Source organism: Hydra vulgaris, chromosome 03 (assembly GCF_038396675.1).
Source record: "Hydra vulgaris chromosome 03, alternate assembly HydraT2T_AEP".
Lineage (NCBI taxonomy): Eukaryota > Metazoa > Cnidaria > Hydrozoa > Anthoathecata > Hydridae > Hydra > Hydra vulgaris.
Window position 1 is genome coordinate 55522430 of NC_088922.1, and position 22400 is coordinate 55544829.

Genomic DNA, 22400 nt, shown 5'->3' on the forward strand with positions numbered 1-22400 from the left:
ACCTGGATCAAACCAGGAACAATATCAATAAAAAAAGATTCACTGGCATCGCACTTAAGCAGTGCGCAACATAAAGAGGCCACTCGAATTCATCAACAAACAACATTAGGTTCAGTTTCATTATCTAACCATGTTATTCAGAATACTCCAATCGGGTGTGGTTTACGTAAAATGGCCGTAAAAGACGCTGACTCGTTACGGAAAAAGTTTAATATTGCGTATTACTTGGCAAAACAAGAGCATCCATTCACAGATTATCCTTATTTGATTGCATTAGAAAAGAAGAATAAGGTTACAAATTAGGAAATTCTTATGGCACTGACCTTGCAGCTGCAATATTTACAGATTACATTGGCACCGTAATTAAAAACAAATTAACTGAATGTTTAAAAAATTGTAGATTTTACTGTGTTCTCTGTGATGGAAGCACAGATTCAGCTGTATCCGAACAGGAATTGATTTACATTCTTTATTTAAAAGACGGAAGTCCAAAAGTAGAATTCTTATCTATTGAAACGGCAGAGAATTCTAATGCTGTTGGCCTGAAAAAATGTATAACATACGCTTTTACAAGAGTTGGTATTACCAATTCTTATAAACATCTATTGGGTGCAAATCTTGATGGAGCTAATGTTAATCTAGGAGCTTATGCTGGTTTAGGCGCATTACTAAAGGAAGGTTCTCCTAGGCTGGAAGTTGTACACTGTTTTAACCATCGACTTGAACTTGCTTTAAAAGATGCGTTTGAAAATTTATCTGCCTTCAAAACTGTTGACAAACTCCTTTTACAACTTTATCACTTGTGTCAAAAGTCACCAAAGCGCTACCGAGAACTACAAGGATTAGCCGAAGCTTGGGGTAATAGCGTTCCAAAACCAAAAAAAGCATGCGGAACTCGGTGGATTGATCACAAGTATAAAGCAATGAAAATTGCTTAAGAAAATTATGGTGTGTTTATGACACATATTGAATCATTGGCTATAACAGACTCTCAGGTAGCAAAGAGAGCAGAGTTAAAGGGTTTTTTAAAGCGATGGAAGAATGCGTCTGCGCCTATTTATTTATCAATATATCTTGATGCTTTATCTCCCCTTCGGAGTCTGAGTTTAAGTTTTCAGAACAATATTCATGATCCAGTAAAGGCTGTAAGAAGAGTTCAAGAATTTACATGGACAATGGCCAAGCTGCAAATTCTTCTAGAAAATTCGCTAGACAATTTGCTTGATGATACAAGTGTTATGACCCATTATAAAAAACTGTCTAAAGATATTGAGACAATTGATTCAAAGCAATGTTATCAAAATATTGCACTTTCTCAATATACCGAAGTTAATAGCCATGTTCTTGACCAGTACAAGCTAATTATTGCAAATATTACCATATGTATGGAAGGCCTTTTTCAATCTCTCCAAAAATCACCATTGTTTATACATTTGGTAGCTTTACTTGACGTTTATAACTGGCCGTTAAATGTGAATGATGGAACTTCTGGTGATAAAGATATCGGTGAAGTTGTTGAACATTTTTCTGAATTTTTAATTGGTGTAGGATGTGATTTGAATAATATACTTCATTAGTGGATCATTTTAAAAGCATACATATTTCCCATCATAAGTAACAATCAAAATGAGTATTATTTGAAAATTTGGGAAATTGTTTTTTCCAAATCAAAATTGGTCAAAGAATGCTGAAATATTCTTGATACTTTTGAACTATTTTTAATTTGTCCTTTTACAAATGCGAAAGTAGAATGAATGTTTTCATGTATGAATCACGTAAAAAATGACTGGAGAAGTTGTCTTAGACAAGATCTCTTAGAATCTCTACTTCGGATAAGTGAAGAAGGTACTGAGATTGACAAATTTGAACCTGATACTACTATGGACGAATGGTATTATGACAAATTTAGACAACTGTCAGCAAATTTTCATCGTTATCCAGAAAAAAGAAAAAGAAAGTCAGGAAAAACAGACATTGATCTAGCAACAGTTACAATATCGGATTTGGAAGAAAGTGAAAGCGAGGAAGAAAATTTAATGCTTTTTCTATTAGCAATCAAAAAAAGTATTAGATTGTAAAAGATTTTATTATTTAGACACATTTTTTTCTTTCGCTTTATTTTATTGAATGAAAAAAGTGAACCCTAACTTTTATTAAAAAATACATTGAATGAAAAAGCAATAGATAGAAATATCATGGGAATTTGATAAGGTTACTTAGATAAGAAAACTTACTTAATAAGAATTTAATTATCATTCTTGTTTGTGATTGTACGGGTTTTCGTGAAAATGTTAAGTTTTGACATTTTATCACGATAATGTTTTCGTCATTTTTAATAGTTTTTTATAACTGTTTCAAATTTATAGGTTGTTTTGTTAGAGTTTTAAATAATTTTTTTTACTGTTATTAATTTATAGAAAATTAAATATTCTAGTTGTTTTAAACAGTTTAAAATATGTAAATAAAATAGAAAATGAAATAATTAATTAAAAGAAGATTATATCAAGTACATTGATTTTACAAAAATACAGCCGTTAGATTTAATGCAATATAATAATAGTAATAATGTAAATTATAACTAAAGCTACTTTACAACCGCTGAACGTAAATGCTATGACATCTTATGCAAAAATGAGACTTATTATATATGTTATTATAAATAAGTTAAAATAAATAATGCCCCCTCCCCTCCGGCGGGAACGGAGGAGGGGTTATGAGCAACAAAAAAATCGCGATTAGATTTTTTTACGTTAATTCAAGCCCTGATGTATTAAAAATATATATTTAAATTCAAAAAAGTAAAGGAACTACTTAATAATAGTTTCTTGTAAACTTTTTTTGTAAACATTTTTTTGCAAACTTTTTTTTTTTTTATAAGCAAAAGTTACATTAAATGCATGCGTTAACGCAGTTATTTGTATTAATTGCATATTTATTTATGTAAGCAAGCACGATAAGTTGCATCAAAGGCGTTTGCATTTGCATGTGAGATTTTATTTTGGGATGCAAACACAAAATGCACTTTTTATTGCGTTTTAATATATATGGTCAGTATATGTACTGATTTTTTATTAAATAAGTGCAGTGGTGTGAGATACATTGGCCTATTTTTACAGAGATAAAATAAATTATTTTCAAACCTTAACTGAAGCAACCTCTTGATGCTTAGCTTTTAAAGCAGCTAAATTTATCTAAAAACAAAATAAAAAATCAAATTGAAAATATAACAAATAATCAAAAAACTCAGTTGTACAAATCATACTTGCATGTACAATTGTACTACATACAAAACATTAAAAATTATTTTTTATAAAATATTTTTTATATATACAATTTTTTTATTTAAAATGTTTTATATATGTATAAATATTTTTATAAAATTCATGAAATTTTTTTTAAAACCTTTATATAATTTCACTTCATTTGAGACCCAACAAGACATACTTTTGAAAAACTTTTTTTTATAATAATGTTAGGACCCATTAAATGTTGAAGGGTCTTGAGACACCCCTAAAAACGTTTTTGATTTAAAAAATTTACAATTATATATATACATTCATAATTGTAAATTTTTACAATAAAATTTATACAAATATGTAAATGTATATATATATATATGTATTATATCGTCCGTTGACATTGAGTTGCAAGCACAGGTAATTGATGACTTCAGTGACTTGACACTTGAGTGGGCCTTTTTGTAACCCTTACTCTCAACTACGCTTCACACACTATAGTCAAGGGGATTCAGGTCAGAGCTGGATGGTGGCCAAAAGTGTTTGGACCAGAAACTAACCATATTGTCCTGAAGATATTAAAGAAGTTTTTCTGGACCCATGACAAGGTGCATTGTCCTGTTGAAAAATGTAATTATTTTATGGGAATGTCTTTTTCAGCCATGACACCACATAGTATTTTAGTAAGCTAATATACACATCAGAGGTAACTTTTTCTTTCTCTTTGATGTAGATCGGTGGATATTTCTCTCCATTAGAAGCAATGATTCCTAGCATCATGATGGACTGAGGGTGCTTGGTGTGACACTAAAGGTGCTTAGTCACCCTTCTGCACAATGAATCTGTCATTTCGCCTATTTATCACACAGTCAACACTAAAAAGTTTTTCATCTGAGAAAACTTTAACTGTTGACAAAGTATGGCTTTTTAGCTGATTTAGAAGCTTCTTTGATCATTCTAATCGTAAAGTTTTTAGTCTTTCTGTTAAAAGTTGACATGAAGGTCGGGCCACACTGACTTTTCCAAGTGTTTTTAGAGTTCTTCTGACTGTCCTTTCATCAACATTGAACAATTTTGCTGTCTTTTGGATGGATACAGTAGGACTCTTTTCAACATGCTTTTTAAGCTTTTCTTCTGTAAACTTTTTATCAACTTTTTTATTCACTGGAGAAGGCATTTTGGTTCTTTCAGCACTGCCATGTTTAACCACTTTATAAAATGTAGTTTTAGATACTCCAGAAATACGAATCACTTCACGTGCAGACAAACCTGCACAAATCAAATTTAGAACTTTGGTTCTTTTGGCTTCCATTGTAAAACTTTTAACTAAAATGTGTTTTATTTACTATTTTAATTAAATCTAAGACAGTCATTGAACATTAATCAACAAAAACAAATTGTGGAAGTATTTTATTTACATCACAAAACCTAGCCAAAAATTAGTTCACGAATTGCTGCCACACCACAGCTATATATATATATATATATATATATATATATATATATATATTATATATATATATATATATATATATATATATATATATATATATATATATAGCTTTAATATAATAACTTTTTTATTTTAACAGTTATATGCATGAAAGTTTAGTATCATAAAGTCAAGGCGATGGAAATTGATTTTCTATCACAAATTTAATTTTATTCTTATCATAAATTTACTTTTAGTAAGCTTTAGAAACTTTATTGTTAAGTGTGAAAAATTAATCCTGTATATGCCTTCCATTTTCTGCTGCACAAATTGCAGCTCTTTCGATTACCTCTGCCATGACCTTTTCCAAAGTTTCTGGGCTTATTTCTCTTATTTCTCTAGTGATGTTTTCCTTTAGCTCCATTAAAGATTGTTGGCATAAACCTTTTCCTTTAGATATCCCCACAAGAAAAAGTCTGGGCTAGGAGAACGAGATGGCCAATTGACATCACCAAATTGAGAAATAATTCTTCCATTAAAACGTTGCCGGAGTAATTGCATGCTTTCTCTTGCAGTATGAGCTGTTGCTCCATCCTGCTAGAACCACATTCCAACTTGATTTTCAATTGCTGGCCATAAGAAATTTTGAAGCATCACTCTGTACCTCTCTCCTGTCACAGTCACAGCATTTCCTTTTTCTTGGGTTTTCTGTTGCCCAAAAGCAACAGTTTTATTTATTGACAAACCCATTTAGGTGAAAGTGGGCTTCATCAGACATGATTAGTTTATCCAAAAAATTTGGTTCATTTTCAGCAAGTTCTCACAATCGAACGGCATACTGTAGCCAAGGCTGAAAGTCCTTTGGCTTCAATTCTTGGATGAGTTGCACTTTGTATGGATAAAAATTTAAACTTTTCATAACCCTTCTGAAAGATGTTCGAGAAATTCCAAGTTCCAATGATCACCTTCGGGTGGAAGTTGTTGGATTTTCTTCAAGATTTTAACATATCCTTTCTTTGTTTTTATCTGTACAAACAGGTTTAGGTCTTCCAGAACGTGGCAGATCACTTACAGCTCCTTGATCTTCAAATCTTTTAACCATGCTCTTAATTGCAATCCTACTAGGAGCATCTCTCACATTGAAATGCCTTCGATAAGCTCTTTGGGTTTGAATTATTGAGCCTTGATATTGATAGTAAAATTTTACAATTTGTGTATGTTGGACGGTACTGAATTTCTCCATAATTAATTTCCAGGATCTGAAAAAAATAAAAAATATTAAGAAAATAAATTATATTAAGAAATAAAAAAGATATTAAAAAATAAAAAGGGTCAGTGACTTTTGGCCCACCCTATATATATATATATATATATATATATATATATATATATATATATATATATATATATATATATATATATATATATATATATATATATATATATATATATATATATATATATATATATATATATATATATATATATATATATATATATATATATATATATATATAGTATATATATATATATATATATATATATATATATATATATATATATATATATATATATATATATATATATACATATATATATATATATATATGTATATATATATATATTAGGGTTATGACGTTTTTTGAATCTGTTGAGGCCATACTTCTATAACCTGAGATATGTTGAGTAATTGATAAAAAACTGGTTTAATGGTTTTAACGCTTCACAGGTCATTCTTTCCAATAAATTTCACATTTGCATATTCCCATTTTTTTGAATTTAATTTAATGCCTCGTTCAGCAATGATGTTTGTTCTTGGAATATGAACTACACTATCTTCTTTGCTCCAGTGTTTTATAAAGCACTTTACAGCAGCTGTACACTTAATTTCAGTCAATGCATCAAGCATATAGTCATGATTTATCATCAAATAATTGTTTGCTGAATTAAAGTTTTTTCCATTGATTTGCAATAAAAGTTGCTGCACTTTCAAGTTCACACCTCCATGTTGGTATAAGAAAATAGGCAAGAAGAACATATGATGTTCTAGAGCTCCATCTAGCACTTTGCAATGGACGAAGCTTGTGCCACTTAATTTTTGGTAATTTTTTATGAATCTTGAAGTGACTAAAAGCTTCACATATCTCAAAAAGGAATTTGAAGTCATCTCGCCATCCCAAGTTTATGTAATGATTAGGCTCAGCTTCATATGTATAATTTTTTTGAAGATTTTCATAATTTTCGGTTAAGTCCTTCACAAATTTATAATCAAAACCAGGACTTGTTGATTTACAATTTACAAAATGATTCAAAACGTGTTTTAAAAGGAGATCCAGTATATGATGCTGACATCCTAAATATTGTGGTTTAGTAAAGCCTCTGGTTTCCATTTCATTTTGTATTTTTACAACTATACCATTTAATCTTCCTGTGTTTACTGCTGTTGTGTCACATATAATCATTGAAATACATTTTCATGCATCAAAATCATTTAGCAATTTTTTAAAAGCTTCAAAAATATCATTCGATTTTCCACTTTCACATTTAACAATTCCCAAGTTAATTTTCCTTTTCTCATTTTAAAGTATCACAACTTGGTATTCAGTCTTGTTTATTTTCTTTCCATCAAAATGTAGGCAGAATTGTTCTTCTTTTACCATTTTAGCAACAATTTTCTTCATGCTTTCCCCTTGCCTTATAGTTGATTTCCATATTCCTGTCTGACTTGGAGTTTCTATTTCAATACCTTTTTCAAATAACTCTTTACAGATTCTAGCTGTTTAATTTGTACTTAAAGATTCATATAGCACATGATTAGATGCTAACTTTGTTCTATTGTATACTCTCTTTCTTGATTTTTTTAATTCCACTGGTTCATAATTGTTTTGTGAATCTAAATCTGAACCACTTTCTTCTGATGCAGTTGAATTGCTAACTGGACAATTATTTGCTTTGCTTGTAGAAGTTGCATCTTTTGCATTACGAACTCTGACTTTTGAAGGATGTAATGACACTTGTATGTTAATACTGTGACCAACTTCTCCTGAACTTAATAATTGTATGTTATAAAATTTTTTATCTTCCAGACTAAGCCATATGCCCTTTATATTGGTGATATCAAAAAGATTTCCAAAACCAGAGCATTCTTCCTTTTTGCCAGGCTTTTTAAGATACTTGTCATGTTTTTCTATAACTTTTTCAACTGAGTTTTTAGAAATACTTGGAAAGTTGAGTTAGTTCCCTAATTTACTTATTTCGACAGCAATTAACTGTACTCTTTCTTTTCTGCTTTTTTTTAAATTGATGCCAGGTAGTTGTAACGTCCAATAATAAAAGTTTTTTTAGCATTCTATTGAATGAATCCAATGGTTTTTCAATAAAGGGTAGACCAATTCTTGATGTTATATGTTTTTCAAACGAAACTAAATTTTTTGTCCATTCTCTTGAATATTTGTCAACAACAGTTTTGCTATATTTATTTGACATATTAGAAAAATCTAAAATGCATGATATATGTTAGTAATGTTCTATGTTTTAATACTATTTAAATAAAAATTCTTTTCTTTAAAAATTTACTGTATAAATATAAAATTAATTAAAGACATTGAAATGGGTAAAGACAAAAGAAATGAGTAAAACATAAAATGCATTAGTATTAACTATTTTCTGTATTTGTGTAATATTTCAGTTCAGACCAACATATTACACAAGCACATAAAATAGTTTTTACTTAGGTGTGTTTTATGCTCTATAGCGAATTTAAAAATCAAATGCTTCCATAATAGTCATAAAAACAACAATATTTTTATAGCATAACTTAATTGTGGGTGGGTGGGGGACATTTTTTAACTATATTCAATATTACTATGAAATTTTAATATTAACAATCAATTTCTCAGGTTTTAAAACTATGGCCAATTAAAACTGTGACAAAAGTTAAAAAAATCATAACCCTAATATATATATATATATATATATATATATATATATATATATATATATATATATATATATATATATATATATATATATATATATATATATATATATATATATATATATATATATATATATATATATATATATATATATATATATATATATATATGTATATATATAGCTGTGGCCATAAGTCCACATCCACTTTTTTGAAAATATATGACAAAGGTTGATTTTAGAGTGAAATAAATATGTTTTTTTATAAAAGTATTTATTTTATGAACAATCTAATAATATTTTAATATTTTGCTGCACCTCTTTTGGCCTTTATCACATCTGCAATTCTTTGCTTCATATTACCAACTAACTTTTCACAACCTGCCTGGATGATTTTTGGCCATTCATGAGCAATAACTTCTATCAAATATTTTTTTGAAGGTACCCCATGTGTCCTGACCCTACTTTTAAGAATTGCCCATAAATTTTCTATGGGGTTAAGATCAGGCAACTGTGTTGGCCATTCTAAAATTTGGACTTTATTTATTACCAACCATTCCTTCATACAATGTGCAGTATGGCATGGAGCATTGTCTTGCTGAAATAATATTGAAGATTTACATTCATTTAGAAATATTTTATTGGCAGATGTGTCATAACACACTTCTAACACTATTGTTATTCTATATTTTTTTGAATTCAGGTGTCCTTTGCACAAAAACATTTCTCCTTGTCCTTCTGCAGCCATACAACCCCATATTATTTCACTACCTTCACTAAATTTAACAGTAGACACTAGACAAGCTGGTAGAAATGCTACACTAAGTTTTCTCACATACATTACATCAGGAGTTTCAAAAATCTGTCAAAAAAAAAATAATAATAAAACATCAAGTTTTAGCACTAATTTAGTTTTTATATAAATTTAGTTATAAGGATCTATTTAGTTTTTACTTACCTCAAAAAACATCAAGCTTTGATAAAAAAATGTTTGAAAATTTTATGTTATGGATTGCATATTTTTATATTCTCTTAAATAATTATACTCTATAGATGCCATATAGTGCTGTGTATATGGCTGCAAAACTAATTACCAAAGTACCAAGAACAGTAAATGTTTTGAAAAAATACCAATTTATTGATTGATAAAAAGTATTACAAATTCTAATGTTTTCAGATAAAACTGTCATTTACCAATTATTAAAAAAAGTTACTGTACAAGGAAAACAAAAACCAAAAATGCCACTATCTGTATGGCCAGGAATACCTATAAGCCAAATTCCCACTCCATTACCTGGTTATTGCACAACACAGAAGTCATCAAGCGTTGTTAGAAATGTTATAACTGATGAACTTAGCACTTTTAAAGGCTGATATATTTTTTAATGTTTTTAAAATGTTTTATTAAATAATCTCACATTTTCAGTTTCAATAGTAACATATATGGTTGCAAAAAAAATTAATATTCAATCTATTACATTTTATAATGGTATTCCTTTATTTTATGTTAAAATTTCTGGGAATTAACACTTTGAAACATTTCATTGTGTAATAAAGTTTATGTAAAAATTGTATAAACATTGTAGATTCTTGATCAAAGTTTGAGGAAATTATACATCTTTTAAATCTCATGGAAACATAGATCATACAAAAAACATTATTAAGCAACAAATATCAGTTATGTCTGTAAAGCTGATTGGAAGAAAAAAATATGAATCAGATACAATTATACATGGTTATGAATATTTTTTAACATCTCATATTTTATACAATCAACTAAGACATCATATTCAATTGCCATCAGTTAGTACTTTGACACACATTACATCAAAAGTTTGTAAAATTGATGATACTAGTTTTTTGGATTGAAGAAAAACAAAAAATTTGTATAACTATATAAGATGAAGCGTATGTCAAAAAAATTATGCTTTACCATGGCAGAATATTATTTGATAAATCTATAGATGATCCATCATTATTGGCTAAAACTGTGTTAAATTATGATAGTACGTCTCAAAGGTGATCTTAAATTTCTGTAAAGGATGATTCTTATTTCAAAATTAAATTCAAAATTTTTTGTTTGAACAAATAAACTTTAGCATAAGACTTATAAAATCATTTTCTGGTGATGTAAAAGTTGTTATGTGTGATGGTAAACATGAAAACCAAGCATTTTTTAAATTACATCATACTATTCCAGAAAAACCTTGGAAAAAAGAATGATGGGATGTATTTACTGTTTGACTTTGTTCATATTTTAAAAAACATTAGGAACCTATGGCTTACAGAAAAAATTGAGTAACTAGAGTACAGTGATAACGGTATTCAAAGAGCAGCTAAGTGGGAACACCTTAAATACATATATCAATTAGAAAAAGTTAGTCAAAATGTTAGAATTAAATGAAATTGCCCCCTAGTCTAAAAAGTCAAAACTCTAAGAACTCTGCAATATTCATAAATAAAGTAATAACCTGGTGAAAAAATTTGAATGTGGTTGTAGAGCTGATGTAAGACGGTATCAAATGCGGTAGTGGTAGAGCACTGGCCTCATAGGCAAGAAGTTCCGAGTTCGATCCCCACTATGCCTCTGGTAGTATTGCACTTAACTTGTTTCTATGTGCAGCAGCCTTATTTGTCAAGGTTCATGTTTCAGAGCTATAGAGTTAGGAAAGAATTGTAATCACAATTAAAAGTAGTCTCCTCAACTGTAGTAGCCTGCGGAGCCTTGGGGAGGTGAATTAACATTAAAAAAAAAAAGACACAATGATCCACTAGAAGCACCTTATTGTAGTGATTGCGGTCTTAATACTCTACTTCAGTTTGGCGATAGGTTCTTAAAATGTGTTGTAAAAACGGCAAAAAAGTTTAGCCGTTATCTAATGACACTGCAAAATCAATTCACCATATTTGCTATAGCACTGTCAAGCTATGTAAACATTTATTAGCAACTATTCATGATTATGTTCTTCTTGATATGTTTACGACTACTTAGTAAAAGAATTTGAGAAATTAAGGTAGGGTTTAGGGGTGCTTATTTTATAAATGTTCAACAAATTGTCTGCCGAAAACAAAGAGGCTCTATGTCCACATTTTGTGTTTATCATCGATAAATATTCAATAACCAATGGTATATGTGTTCAACAAATCTAGTCTCAAGGATGACACAACTTTTTAAAATATTTAAAAAATCAGTCAGACATTCTGGGAGAAAGTCTTTACAAATCAAATTTTAAAACTTGAATTTCTCTGAAACACAAAAAATGGATATACAGCCTCTTGGTTCACTGTAGTTATCTTTAAATATCAATATAGATTCTTTTGAGTTCAGAAGCAGGTAATTAAATATTTAACAACTTAGAAAAACTAGAGTCATCAATTTCTGATACTACTAAAATGTCTTTGAAATGTATAGCTGGTTATGTATGTAGAAATGCAGATAATAACAACTTTTTCAATCAAATATTACTTTTATTATGAAAAGTATTAATAATTAAACATAAATATTTATATATTTAAATAACTAAATATAAATATTTACAGATGTTAATGTTGCACAGATGTTATTAGACATAGCAAAAACTGATGTCGTTACCCTGACCCAAGTTCAGAAATTTGCCAAAAGATGTCATTAAAGAACTTACGACCAATTTTATCATTTATTGGTTGAAATATGACAAAGCAAAAAAAAACCATTGGCATACATTGTCTGGTGGATTTTCAAGACCGCCACGATCTTTAGACTTCAGATAGTCACCAAACTTTTCATTAATTATGTTAAGAATTAATTTTCATTATGTTTAAAATTAAGAATTTTCATTAATTATATAAAGAATAACTACATCTGTGAATTCTATAGATGTAGTTATATCTTTCCAATTATATTAAAAATAACTACAGGATTTTTTTCAGATGTAATTGCATCACGAAAATTTTTTAAATAATAACACATTATTTTAACCAGATGTAGTTACATATATATGGTTTTTTTCAGATCTGGAAAAAATTATTAAATAATAATGCATTATTTTAATCAGATGTAGTTACATAAGATTTTTTTCAGATGTAATTACATCTGAAGAAAACTCTTCCAGATGTTATTGGACTTGTAGAAAAATAACCAGATGAAGTTACATCTTCCTAAAAATATTATTAGGGGTCATTGAATTTCCAGATGATATTGAACAGTTGTTGTTGGAGTAAAAAAAAAATACAGATGAACTTGGCAGATGAACTTGGAAAAAAAAGTGTACAGATGATCTTGGACTACTCTAAAGATGTTATTGGACAGATAAAGTAATCTTTTACCTTAAATTTTACTATTTTGAAATTAATCATAAAATTATATCTCTAAATAAACAAATTAAACTCATTAACAGTCTAATAAAAATCATTAATATTTAGTCATTAATAGTCTATTTAAAATCATTAATATTTTAACTCCAAAATATTATTGATATTTTAATAGCAGAGTTGCTAATAATCAGTAAAAATAGGTCCTCAATAAGGGATTCTAGTTACCAACGAATAGGCCTTCAGTATAGACTGTCTTGCTATACGCATGAAACTTTTAGTCGTAAACATGTAATTATAATTTATTTTTATTTGTCAAGCCAACATTCAGCTCTAATATTATTTATAAGTCACTCTTGCTAAATGTATGCATACAGAAAAATAAATAAATATATATATATATATATATATATATATATATACATATATATATATATATATATATATATATATATATATATATATATATATATATATATATATGTATATGTATATATAATATATATATGAATATATATATATAATATATATATATAATATATATTCATATATACATATAACATATATATATATATATATATATATATATATATATATATATATATATATATATATATATATATATATATATATATATATGTATATATATATATATAAATATATATATATACATATAACATATATATATATAACTTTGTTTTTACCTCTTGAATGGCCATGTGATCTTCTTTCTTTTTTCCTCTACAAAAATCATAAAGAATTAACCCATAATCAAGTATATAAACATGAGATTATAAAGTATGTAATTTTTATAGTAAAATATTACTTTAAAACAGATATTCTCTGTTTTAAAACAGCTTTTTCATTTTGTAATGTGGTAACTTTAACAGAATGATTTTTCTAAAAAAAAAAATTTAAAAACAAATACTTATTATACTCTAAAACTATGACTTTTTAAAACTTTTTAAAAATTATCCAGTAAATTTTGAAAGTAAAAATTGAGAGCCTATAAGAGTGACAAATAACTAAAAAAAATTTTATAGTTCAAGATATGAACTTCAAAATTATTATACAACTAATAATTTGAATAATATTCAAAGATGAGGAGAAAAATGTGCTCAAAACTAGAGCTGGCTCAGCTCCAATAATACAAATTTTAAATATAAATTTTAAAAATTACAAATTTTCTCTTTTATATATATATATATATATATATATATATATATATATATATATATATATATATATATATATATATATATATATATATATATATATATATATATATATATATATATATATATATATATATATATATATATATATATAAAAGAGAAAATAAAAACTCTTTAAAAAAAGATGTTAAAAAAGTCTCTTAAAATTTAAAAAAAGATTTTATTAATTAAAAAAAATATATAAAACTAAGCTATTAAATAATAAAACAGCAATTTTTTAAATTAATTTAAAGGAACACAGGAACAACAAAATTCATCCATGATTCTGTTTAGATTGTGTTTTAAATTGAATTTACATGCAAAAAAATTGCATGTAAATTATAAATAATGTAAAAATAGTTTTTTTTTACTTTCTAAAAAATTGTAGATACTACAGTAACATGCTAACAAGGAACCTCACAACAAATACAAGTAACAAGAAAACCTCTCAATAAATATAGGTACCAATAAAACAAAAATAACCAAAATTTTTGCCCTATTTTTTAAAAGACAATTTAAATTACTTAGCAAACAGAGAATATATTTCTCTATCAAATGGGCAATAAAGGAACACTATAACAGACCAGTTATAGAATACTATAACACAAGACACAAATACAATAACAAAACCATATATTAAAACTGAATGCTGCTCTAATCAAATCAAATATATTTGAAAAAAGGTTTTAATATTTCCAGAATTTTTACTAATATTACCAATATAAAAGTACTAATATAAAGTAAATATATAATAACGCAACATACAAATACTAAATGTGATCAAAATAATAAGTATAATATTAATAATAATAATAATAATAATAATAATAATAATAATAATAATAATAGGAACAGCAACAGCATTAACAACAACAACAGCAACAACAACAACATCAACATAAATAATAAGATAAATAATATGATTTTTTTATACATGCGTTATGTTAATTAATTTACATGACACAGAATGTTTTTTAAACTGATTTAAAAGATTTGTTGATTATAAATTCAAAACCTTGCTAACAACGCCTAAGTGAACTGTAGTCAGATAGATCAGAGTGTTCTCAGTATTGAAAATATTTTTTTAGAAAAACCTTGCGATAAAAATTTTTTTTGTTGAAACCTTTAAATGTCTGTCTTATTTAGACAGACATTTAAAGATTTCAACAGCCGACTTTGTTTACAATGCCTAAAAGTGCATTGTAAACAAAGTCGGCTCAGCTCAAATTTGAACTTCTGTCTAATTGTAGAAAAGTTGAGTTTCTCATTTTTACAACACTGTTGTTGCTTAAACTATTAACCTTTGTTTCTTCCAACAAATATCATTTTTGTACAGCTCAACAATCTATTAAATCCTTTCACAATGATTTTTCTTTTGAGTTCTAAAAGATTTAATTATTCACTCAGAATATTATTTTACTTTTGAGTTCTAAAAGATTTACTTATTCACTCAGCCTATTGTTTTTATTTGATTATTATTTGTTTATCATTTTAAACTTCACACTGTTACAAAAATTGTTCACCATCAACATTTGCAATAAGTTTATTTTAAAAAAATTTGTTTTTATTAATTATTATTATTAAAACTAGTTTTAAATATTTAATACCTTAGTGTATAAGGTTTTTGTGTTTTTTAGGCTCAAAACAAGTTGATTTGTTTTTTTGTTTTTTTTGTGCATTTTAAAAATTTTACTAATTGAATTTTAATTAATTTGTAATTTGCTAGAAATGCAATGGTTTCTTTAGTTGAACACTAAATAATTTTATTAAAGTAACTTAATAAAATTTGATTAAACCGTTTTTATTTGAGATTTGCATTACAATTTCTTTTGTTTTGTACCTTTCACACCGAGTTTTTGTTTTTGCAATAAACTTTTGTTAGTTTAAAATAAAAGTTAAATTGTTTGTTTTTGCAATAAGTTTAATGTAAGAATCAAAATTAAGATAAAATCAACAATGTAATTTGATTTGTTTGTCTATTAGAGAGATTAGTTTTAACTACCTTACTAGCATTTAAGGTCTTTGTAATTTTTATGCTCAAAAAGTTTGTTTTTTACTTTTATCATTTTATTAAAGAACTTTTTTTTTTTTTTATTATCAGAATTTTATTAAAGAACTTTTTTTTTTTTTTTATTATCAGAAGTAAAACTGTTATTAAGAGTAGTAAAAATCTTACTTTAAAATTTTTTTTATTTTTTTATTTTTTTTTATTTTATCATTTTTTCATTTTTTTATTTTATCATTATTTTTTAGTAACTCCCTAAGTGCCAAAACAATTTGTGTTCATGTCTTTAACAAACAATTAATTTATGTCTTAAATAAACAATTAAATTAAATAAACAAAGAAAAATAGCAAATAAGTTTAGAATTAATTAACCTTTTCCAAAACAAATTATTTGTCAAGATATTACTAAAGAAACATCATAACTTTTAACCCGACTTTGTTTCTCACAAAGAAAAGATTCGGCTCTTTAATGAATTCTTTTAAAATATCTTTTTGTTGTTGATTTTGTTGGTGAAGGATTTGAGCTGTACAAAAATCTTGAGTTTTTGAACAGCTCAAATCTTTCAGTTCCAGGCCTTCTCATTATATAAAATTAAAAATTGGTACTATAATGTTACTTAGAATGTTATGGAAATCAATTGTCTGTGCTATGCAAAATAGCTATATTGATGTTAAAGCATTGACAGGTGTTTCTATTGCTAATAGGGTATTTATTCCACAAGTACAGTTAGCTCCTTCAGATTCCAGTTTACCATAAATTTTAAAACATTGTCAATATCCTGTCAAATTAGCATATTCAATGTTCAATCAAGGATGGTTCAATAGTTTTTTTTTTTCAAAATTGATAAACATTGGTATTTATGGTAGTTGATAAATTTTACACAAATATTGTTTTATTAATTAATTTTGTTGTCAAAAATAAAACAAACAAAAATTTGTTGTATAAACAAACAACAATCTAAAATTAAATTTTTTCAAAATTGTCTATATTAAACCTCAATTATACCTTTTTTTCTTCTTGTTTTATTTTGTAATGCAATATACAGTCTTTTACTTACCATTCAGTAGGTGTTATTTGTTATATTAGGTGCTGTTACCAAAGCAGTTTGTTATTAATGGCAACTCTGTTGTTACTGGAAACAAGGTTATTATTACTGGAAACCCAATTGTTTTTTTGCATTAAAATCTCTAACTTTATTACATGGGGAAGTTAATAAAAGTCAAATATTTTATGCTATGCGCTGTTGTTGTGAATTATCATTGTGATGATATCGTTGTGATGCCTTGTGTTGATAGACAGCTTGGCTTACCTTTCCACAGATGTCAATTGTTAAAAATGACTATTACTTAGTTTCAGCACTTAAACTCACTGCTTCCAATCATTCAATAAAGGTATTCAGAGATTTTGCAAAGCCATTGCAAAACATTTTGATATAATTTTTTTATAATTCAATTTGAATTGTTATCTTTAGACCTGTTAATTGGTTCTTTGAAACAATAATGGCTTTTCAACAAACTTGGCTTTATAACATGTGAACATTAAATTCATTTATGTTGCCAACATGATATTTATTATGTTATTTAGCAATGCCAACAATGACTGCTGATTTGACAAGAGAACTGCAGTATCTCAACAGATTACCAAAAACAATTACATTAGTTTCCAATTTTATATGTGATATGTACTGCAATGGAAATTTTAAATTCCAGATGGAACCAAACTTGCTAGAATTGTTAATAAAATTCCGGCGGGATTAAGAATTACATTTATGTTATTTTTTACCTTCAAGATTAAATTGAAGCCTGCACCTCAGCATCATGGCTGTATATAATATATTTATAACCTATAATATATGTATAACTTAATTAATTTGATTCTTGTTTCATTTAAATCTAATATTTTGTTTTTAATTTTTCATAACTTTTTAATTTATGTATTGAAAGTTTTAACCTCCATAATATTTATATTTAAAATTATTACTTTATTTTCTACTTTTCCATTTAAGTCAAAATTGAAATATTTACTGCATAGTAGGGTGCATTACTGCATAGTAGGGTGCATTACTGCATAGTAGGGTGCATTACTGCATAGTAGGGTGCATTACTGCATAGTAGGGTGCATTGAAAAACAGAAATTTTTCAAAACTGTCTTGTAATAGCTCTAAATATATGCGATATAATAAAATATCATTGGATTTAAAAATTTTTTGGAAAAAAAAATATTTTTAGAGGTGCCCCAAGTCAATTTACAGGAACATTTACAGGGTCCCTAATATTTTTGAAAAAAAAGTTCAACAAAAGTAGGTCAACCTAGTACTCAAAAGAAGCGAATTTTTATAAAAAGTTTAAAAATAATATTTGTTTTTAATGTAAAAATTATTATTAAGAATTTCATTACATGATAACTATGGTTTTTTTAACTAAAATTGAAAAAAGTGCATTTTTACAAGCTTTTCGATAATACTTTTTTTTCTATATGTTTTTTTATAAAACAATTATCATTTTCAAACTTTTTATAAAATTTCACTTCTTTTGAAGAATTTTTTTTTTTAGAATATTAGGAGCCCTATAAATGCTCAAGGGTACCTCTAAAAATATTTTTTTCTTTAAATTTTCGTTAATCCAGTGATATTTTATCGCATATATTTAGAGCTGTTACAAAACAATTTTTAAAAAAATTCTGTTTTTCAATGCACCTACTGATAGTCATATTTGTTAAGTATTTAAAATTTAATAACATTCAAAATAAGATTATTTTTAGAGTCAGGTAACATTTTTGATGAAAAAAAGCTAGTCAGTTACCCCAAAACTGGAAAGCAACTATTTTTGCACCACAATATTCCTAAACTTCCAGAAATTCTTACATAATTGATTATTGGAAATAAAATTGTGTTCGTTTAGAAATTTTATTTTTTAATTATGTTTACCTTTAGTTCTTCGTTGCCCTGTAGGACAATGATTTTTTGATTTAATTAAAAAAGTCAGCGTCACATGTCTTAAAAAATAAACGTAAAAAATAAAATTCCTGCATTCTGGCCTGAAATATTGTAGTTCTGACCAAAACCGGAATTCCAGCCAGAACAGATGATGTATTTATGGGATATAAATAAACAAAACTGGCAATTGTTATGTTTTGTTAATTTGCAAAAAAAATGTGTTAAAAAAAAAAATATTTTGTATATTTCATTATTTACTTTTTAACTATATTAATCAAAGGTTTTGTAACTATTTCTTTATTTTGCATTTTGTCACACAGTAGAGTCAGTTTTTTTTTCTTAAAGTAAAGATTTTAAGATAAAAAATTTAGGTAAATAATTATTAAGCCTGTAAACTAAACTCCTCTCCTCCCCTCCCCCCTCTCCTTCCCTCTTGTTTATTATTAGAACTCAAGGCCAAGCCTTTTAAGCAAATAATTTTCAAGCTAAAAATTATTTAAAAAAAAAGATTTAATAATAAACAGAAATAAATATGTTAAGTCACAAAAATAAAAATTTTGAATTAATTCCATTTCCACAACCTGTATACTGAACAAGAAAACATCAAGGAAAATATTTTTCTTGGTAACTATGACAACTATGAGTAGTTCAGTTTTTTACTGTTTTCTCAAAACCAATTTATTTAGAGCGTGTTTTGAAAATGGGCTTTTGAAATTAGAAAATAAGTTTATAAAATAAGATGTTACTATTATTATACAACAATAGAGGCTGAATAAGTGCGAATTTCATAACTGCGAATCTGCATAAGTGCGAAGCAGTTGCAAAGACTGACATAAGTGCGAACTGGCACAAGCGCGAACTGGCATAAGTGCGCCGAAAGAATTTGCAAACATTGGCATAAGTGCGAACTGGCATATGTGCGAATCAATTGCAAAAACTGGCATAAGTGCGAACTGGCACAAGCGCGAACTGGCATAAGTGCGCCGAAAGAATTTGCAAGCATTGGCATAAGTGCGAACTGGCATAAGTGCGAACTGGCATATGTGCGAATCAATTGCAAAAACTGGCATAAGTGCGAACTGGCACAAGCGCGAACTGGCATAAGTGCGCCGAAAGAATTTGCAAACATTGGCATAAGTGCGAATTGGCATAAGTGCGAACTGGCATAAGTGCGAATTGGCATAAGTGCGAACTTGCCAATTCGCCACTTATGCCAATTTGCGCTTATGCCAATGTTTGCAAATTCTTTCGGCGCACTTATGTCAGTTCGCGCTTGTGCCAGTTCGCACTTTTGCCAGTTTTTGCAATTGGTTCGCACTTATGCCAGTTCGCACTTATGCAAATGTTTGCAAATTCTTTCGGCGCACTTATGCCAGTTCGCGCTTGTGCCAGTTCGCACTTATGCCAGTTTTTGCAATTGTTTCGCACTTATGCCAGTTCGCACTTATGCTAGTTCGCACTTATGCCAATGTTTGCAAATTCTTTTGGCGCACTTATGCCAGTTCGCGCTTGTGCTAGTTCGCACTTATGCCAGTTTTTGCAAGTGATTCGCACTTATGCCAGTTCGCGCTTGTGCTAGTTCGCACTTATGCCAGTTCGCACTTATGCCAGTCGCACTTATGCAGATTCGCAGTTATGAAATTTGCACTTATTCAGTCGCCCCCAACAATATTATAAAATATCATTATTTAATTTATAAATATAAAACAATATTATTATTATTATTATTATTATTGTTATTATTGTTATTGTTATTATTATTATTATTATTATTATTAATATTATTATTATTATTATTATTATACAATATTATAAAAATGAGTGTATAAGGTATAAAAAATCTTATTCAACAAACTACAAAATTATTAATTAACAATGTATTAAATATAAAAACTTCAAACTCAACAAATTAAAAAGAAAACTCACCACTTGGTCAGTGATACTATTTAGAATAGAAAGATTATCATAATAATGCAGAAAATTACAAATAGCACTAAAAAATGAATGAAAAGAATTAAAAAAAGGAAAAAAAAAGAAAAAGTCCATTCAAAGTATCTAGAGTTTAGAACAAATTAAAAAAAAGTTTTTATTAACAACATCACTACCTTAAATGTTTTCTTGTGCGTTTTCGAGCTATAATTTGAAAAAATATAAAAAAGTAAACAAAACATCAATTAAGCCAACAATAACATAAGAAAAACTTTTGTTGTATTTATTTACCCAAAAACTTGAGTTTTTGATTGGTTTTGGGGTTATTGTAATCATAAAAATGTTTGATTATTTTTTAACATTGTTTTTATAAACATTCTTTGTGAATATATGTATGAACATTTTTCCAACAGCTTTTAACTCATGAAAACTAATTCTTTCATGCTACAAAAGAATATGGATACAAATATACAATCATAAAATTTTATTTTAAAAAATCATCAAGTTAGCATTAAAAAACACAAAAATCTGTTAAGTAGTTCAGGAGTTTTAGTGAAAAGCACTGGGTTAGTAGAAAACAAATAGTAGTTACTTTTAAGTTGCTTTGCTTTGTTTTTGCATGATTTTTCTTTATAGTCAGTCATTGGTCTTAAACTTTAAGTGATAAAAACTTTGCTTTGTTTTTGCATGATTTTTCTTTATAGTCAGTCATTGGTCTTAAACTTTAAGTGATAAAAACTTTGCTTTGTTTTTGCATGATTTTTCTTTATAGTCAGTCATTGGTCTTAAACTTTAAGTGATAAAAACTTTGCTTTGTTTTTGCATGATTTTTCTTTATAGTCAGTCATTGGTCTTAAACTTTAAGCAAAAGATCTTTTACTAGTCTTGCTAACTTCATCCCACTTGATCCCAGGCTCTTAAACAATGAAGAACCTGGTGACCTACCTTTTCCAAACAACAACTTCCATACATCTATTATCATGATTTCATGGAGATCACTTGCAAGCAAGGTAGAGTATTTATCTATTAAGATAATTTTTTATGGCAACTGTACTGTCTTTAATTCCACTGTAGTGGCTACATTCCACTGTTGCAAAAGACAAATGCATTCATTTGTTTGAGAGTCAGCTGTTCCTGATTTCAAGTCTTGAATTCCAAGAACCCTTCCTTGTAGACAGTCTGGAATATTTCCTGAAAGAATAACAGTAAGTCTGTTATTCTTTCATAGTTATTTTTCAGTACTTACAAGAATTTTCCCATCCTAGTAAAGAACTAAACTCTCTGGTAGGACAAATTTTTCTCAATTCTTTTTTCAATTTCTTGCAGATGTCTACAAATAAATAGATGACTCTCTTCTAAATAATTTATTGGCAGGTGCACTCCACAGTTTATTCCACAGAGAGCGCATAGTAAACTTTTAAC

At 27.3% G+C, this 22400-nt stretch overlaps 1 protein-coding gene across 1 annotated transcript in view; it reads right to left on the minus strand.

The window, feature by feature from the left end:
* Window positions 1-22400, minus strand: part of LOC105848180 (kinetochore protein Nuf2-A) — a 65374-nt gene that overhangs the window by 23681 nt on the left and 19293 nt on the right. The window contains exons 5-9 of the mRNA XM_065793730.1: window positions 21155-21182; window positions 20976-21042; window positions 13721-13794; window positions 13599-13635; window positions 3141-3191 (exon numbers count right to left, since the gene is read on the minus strand). Of these exons, the coding sequence (XP_065649802.1) occupies window positions 3141-3191; window positions 13599-13635; window positions 13721-13794; window positions 20976-21042; window positions 21155-21182 (257 nt within the window). The remainder of the gene's footprint in view (window positions 1-3140; window positions 3192-13598; window positions 13636-13720; window positions 13795-20975; window positions 21043-21154; window positions 21183-22400) is intronic.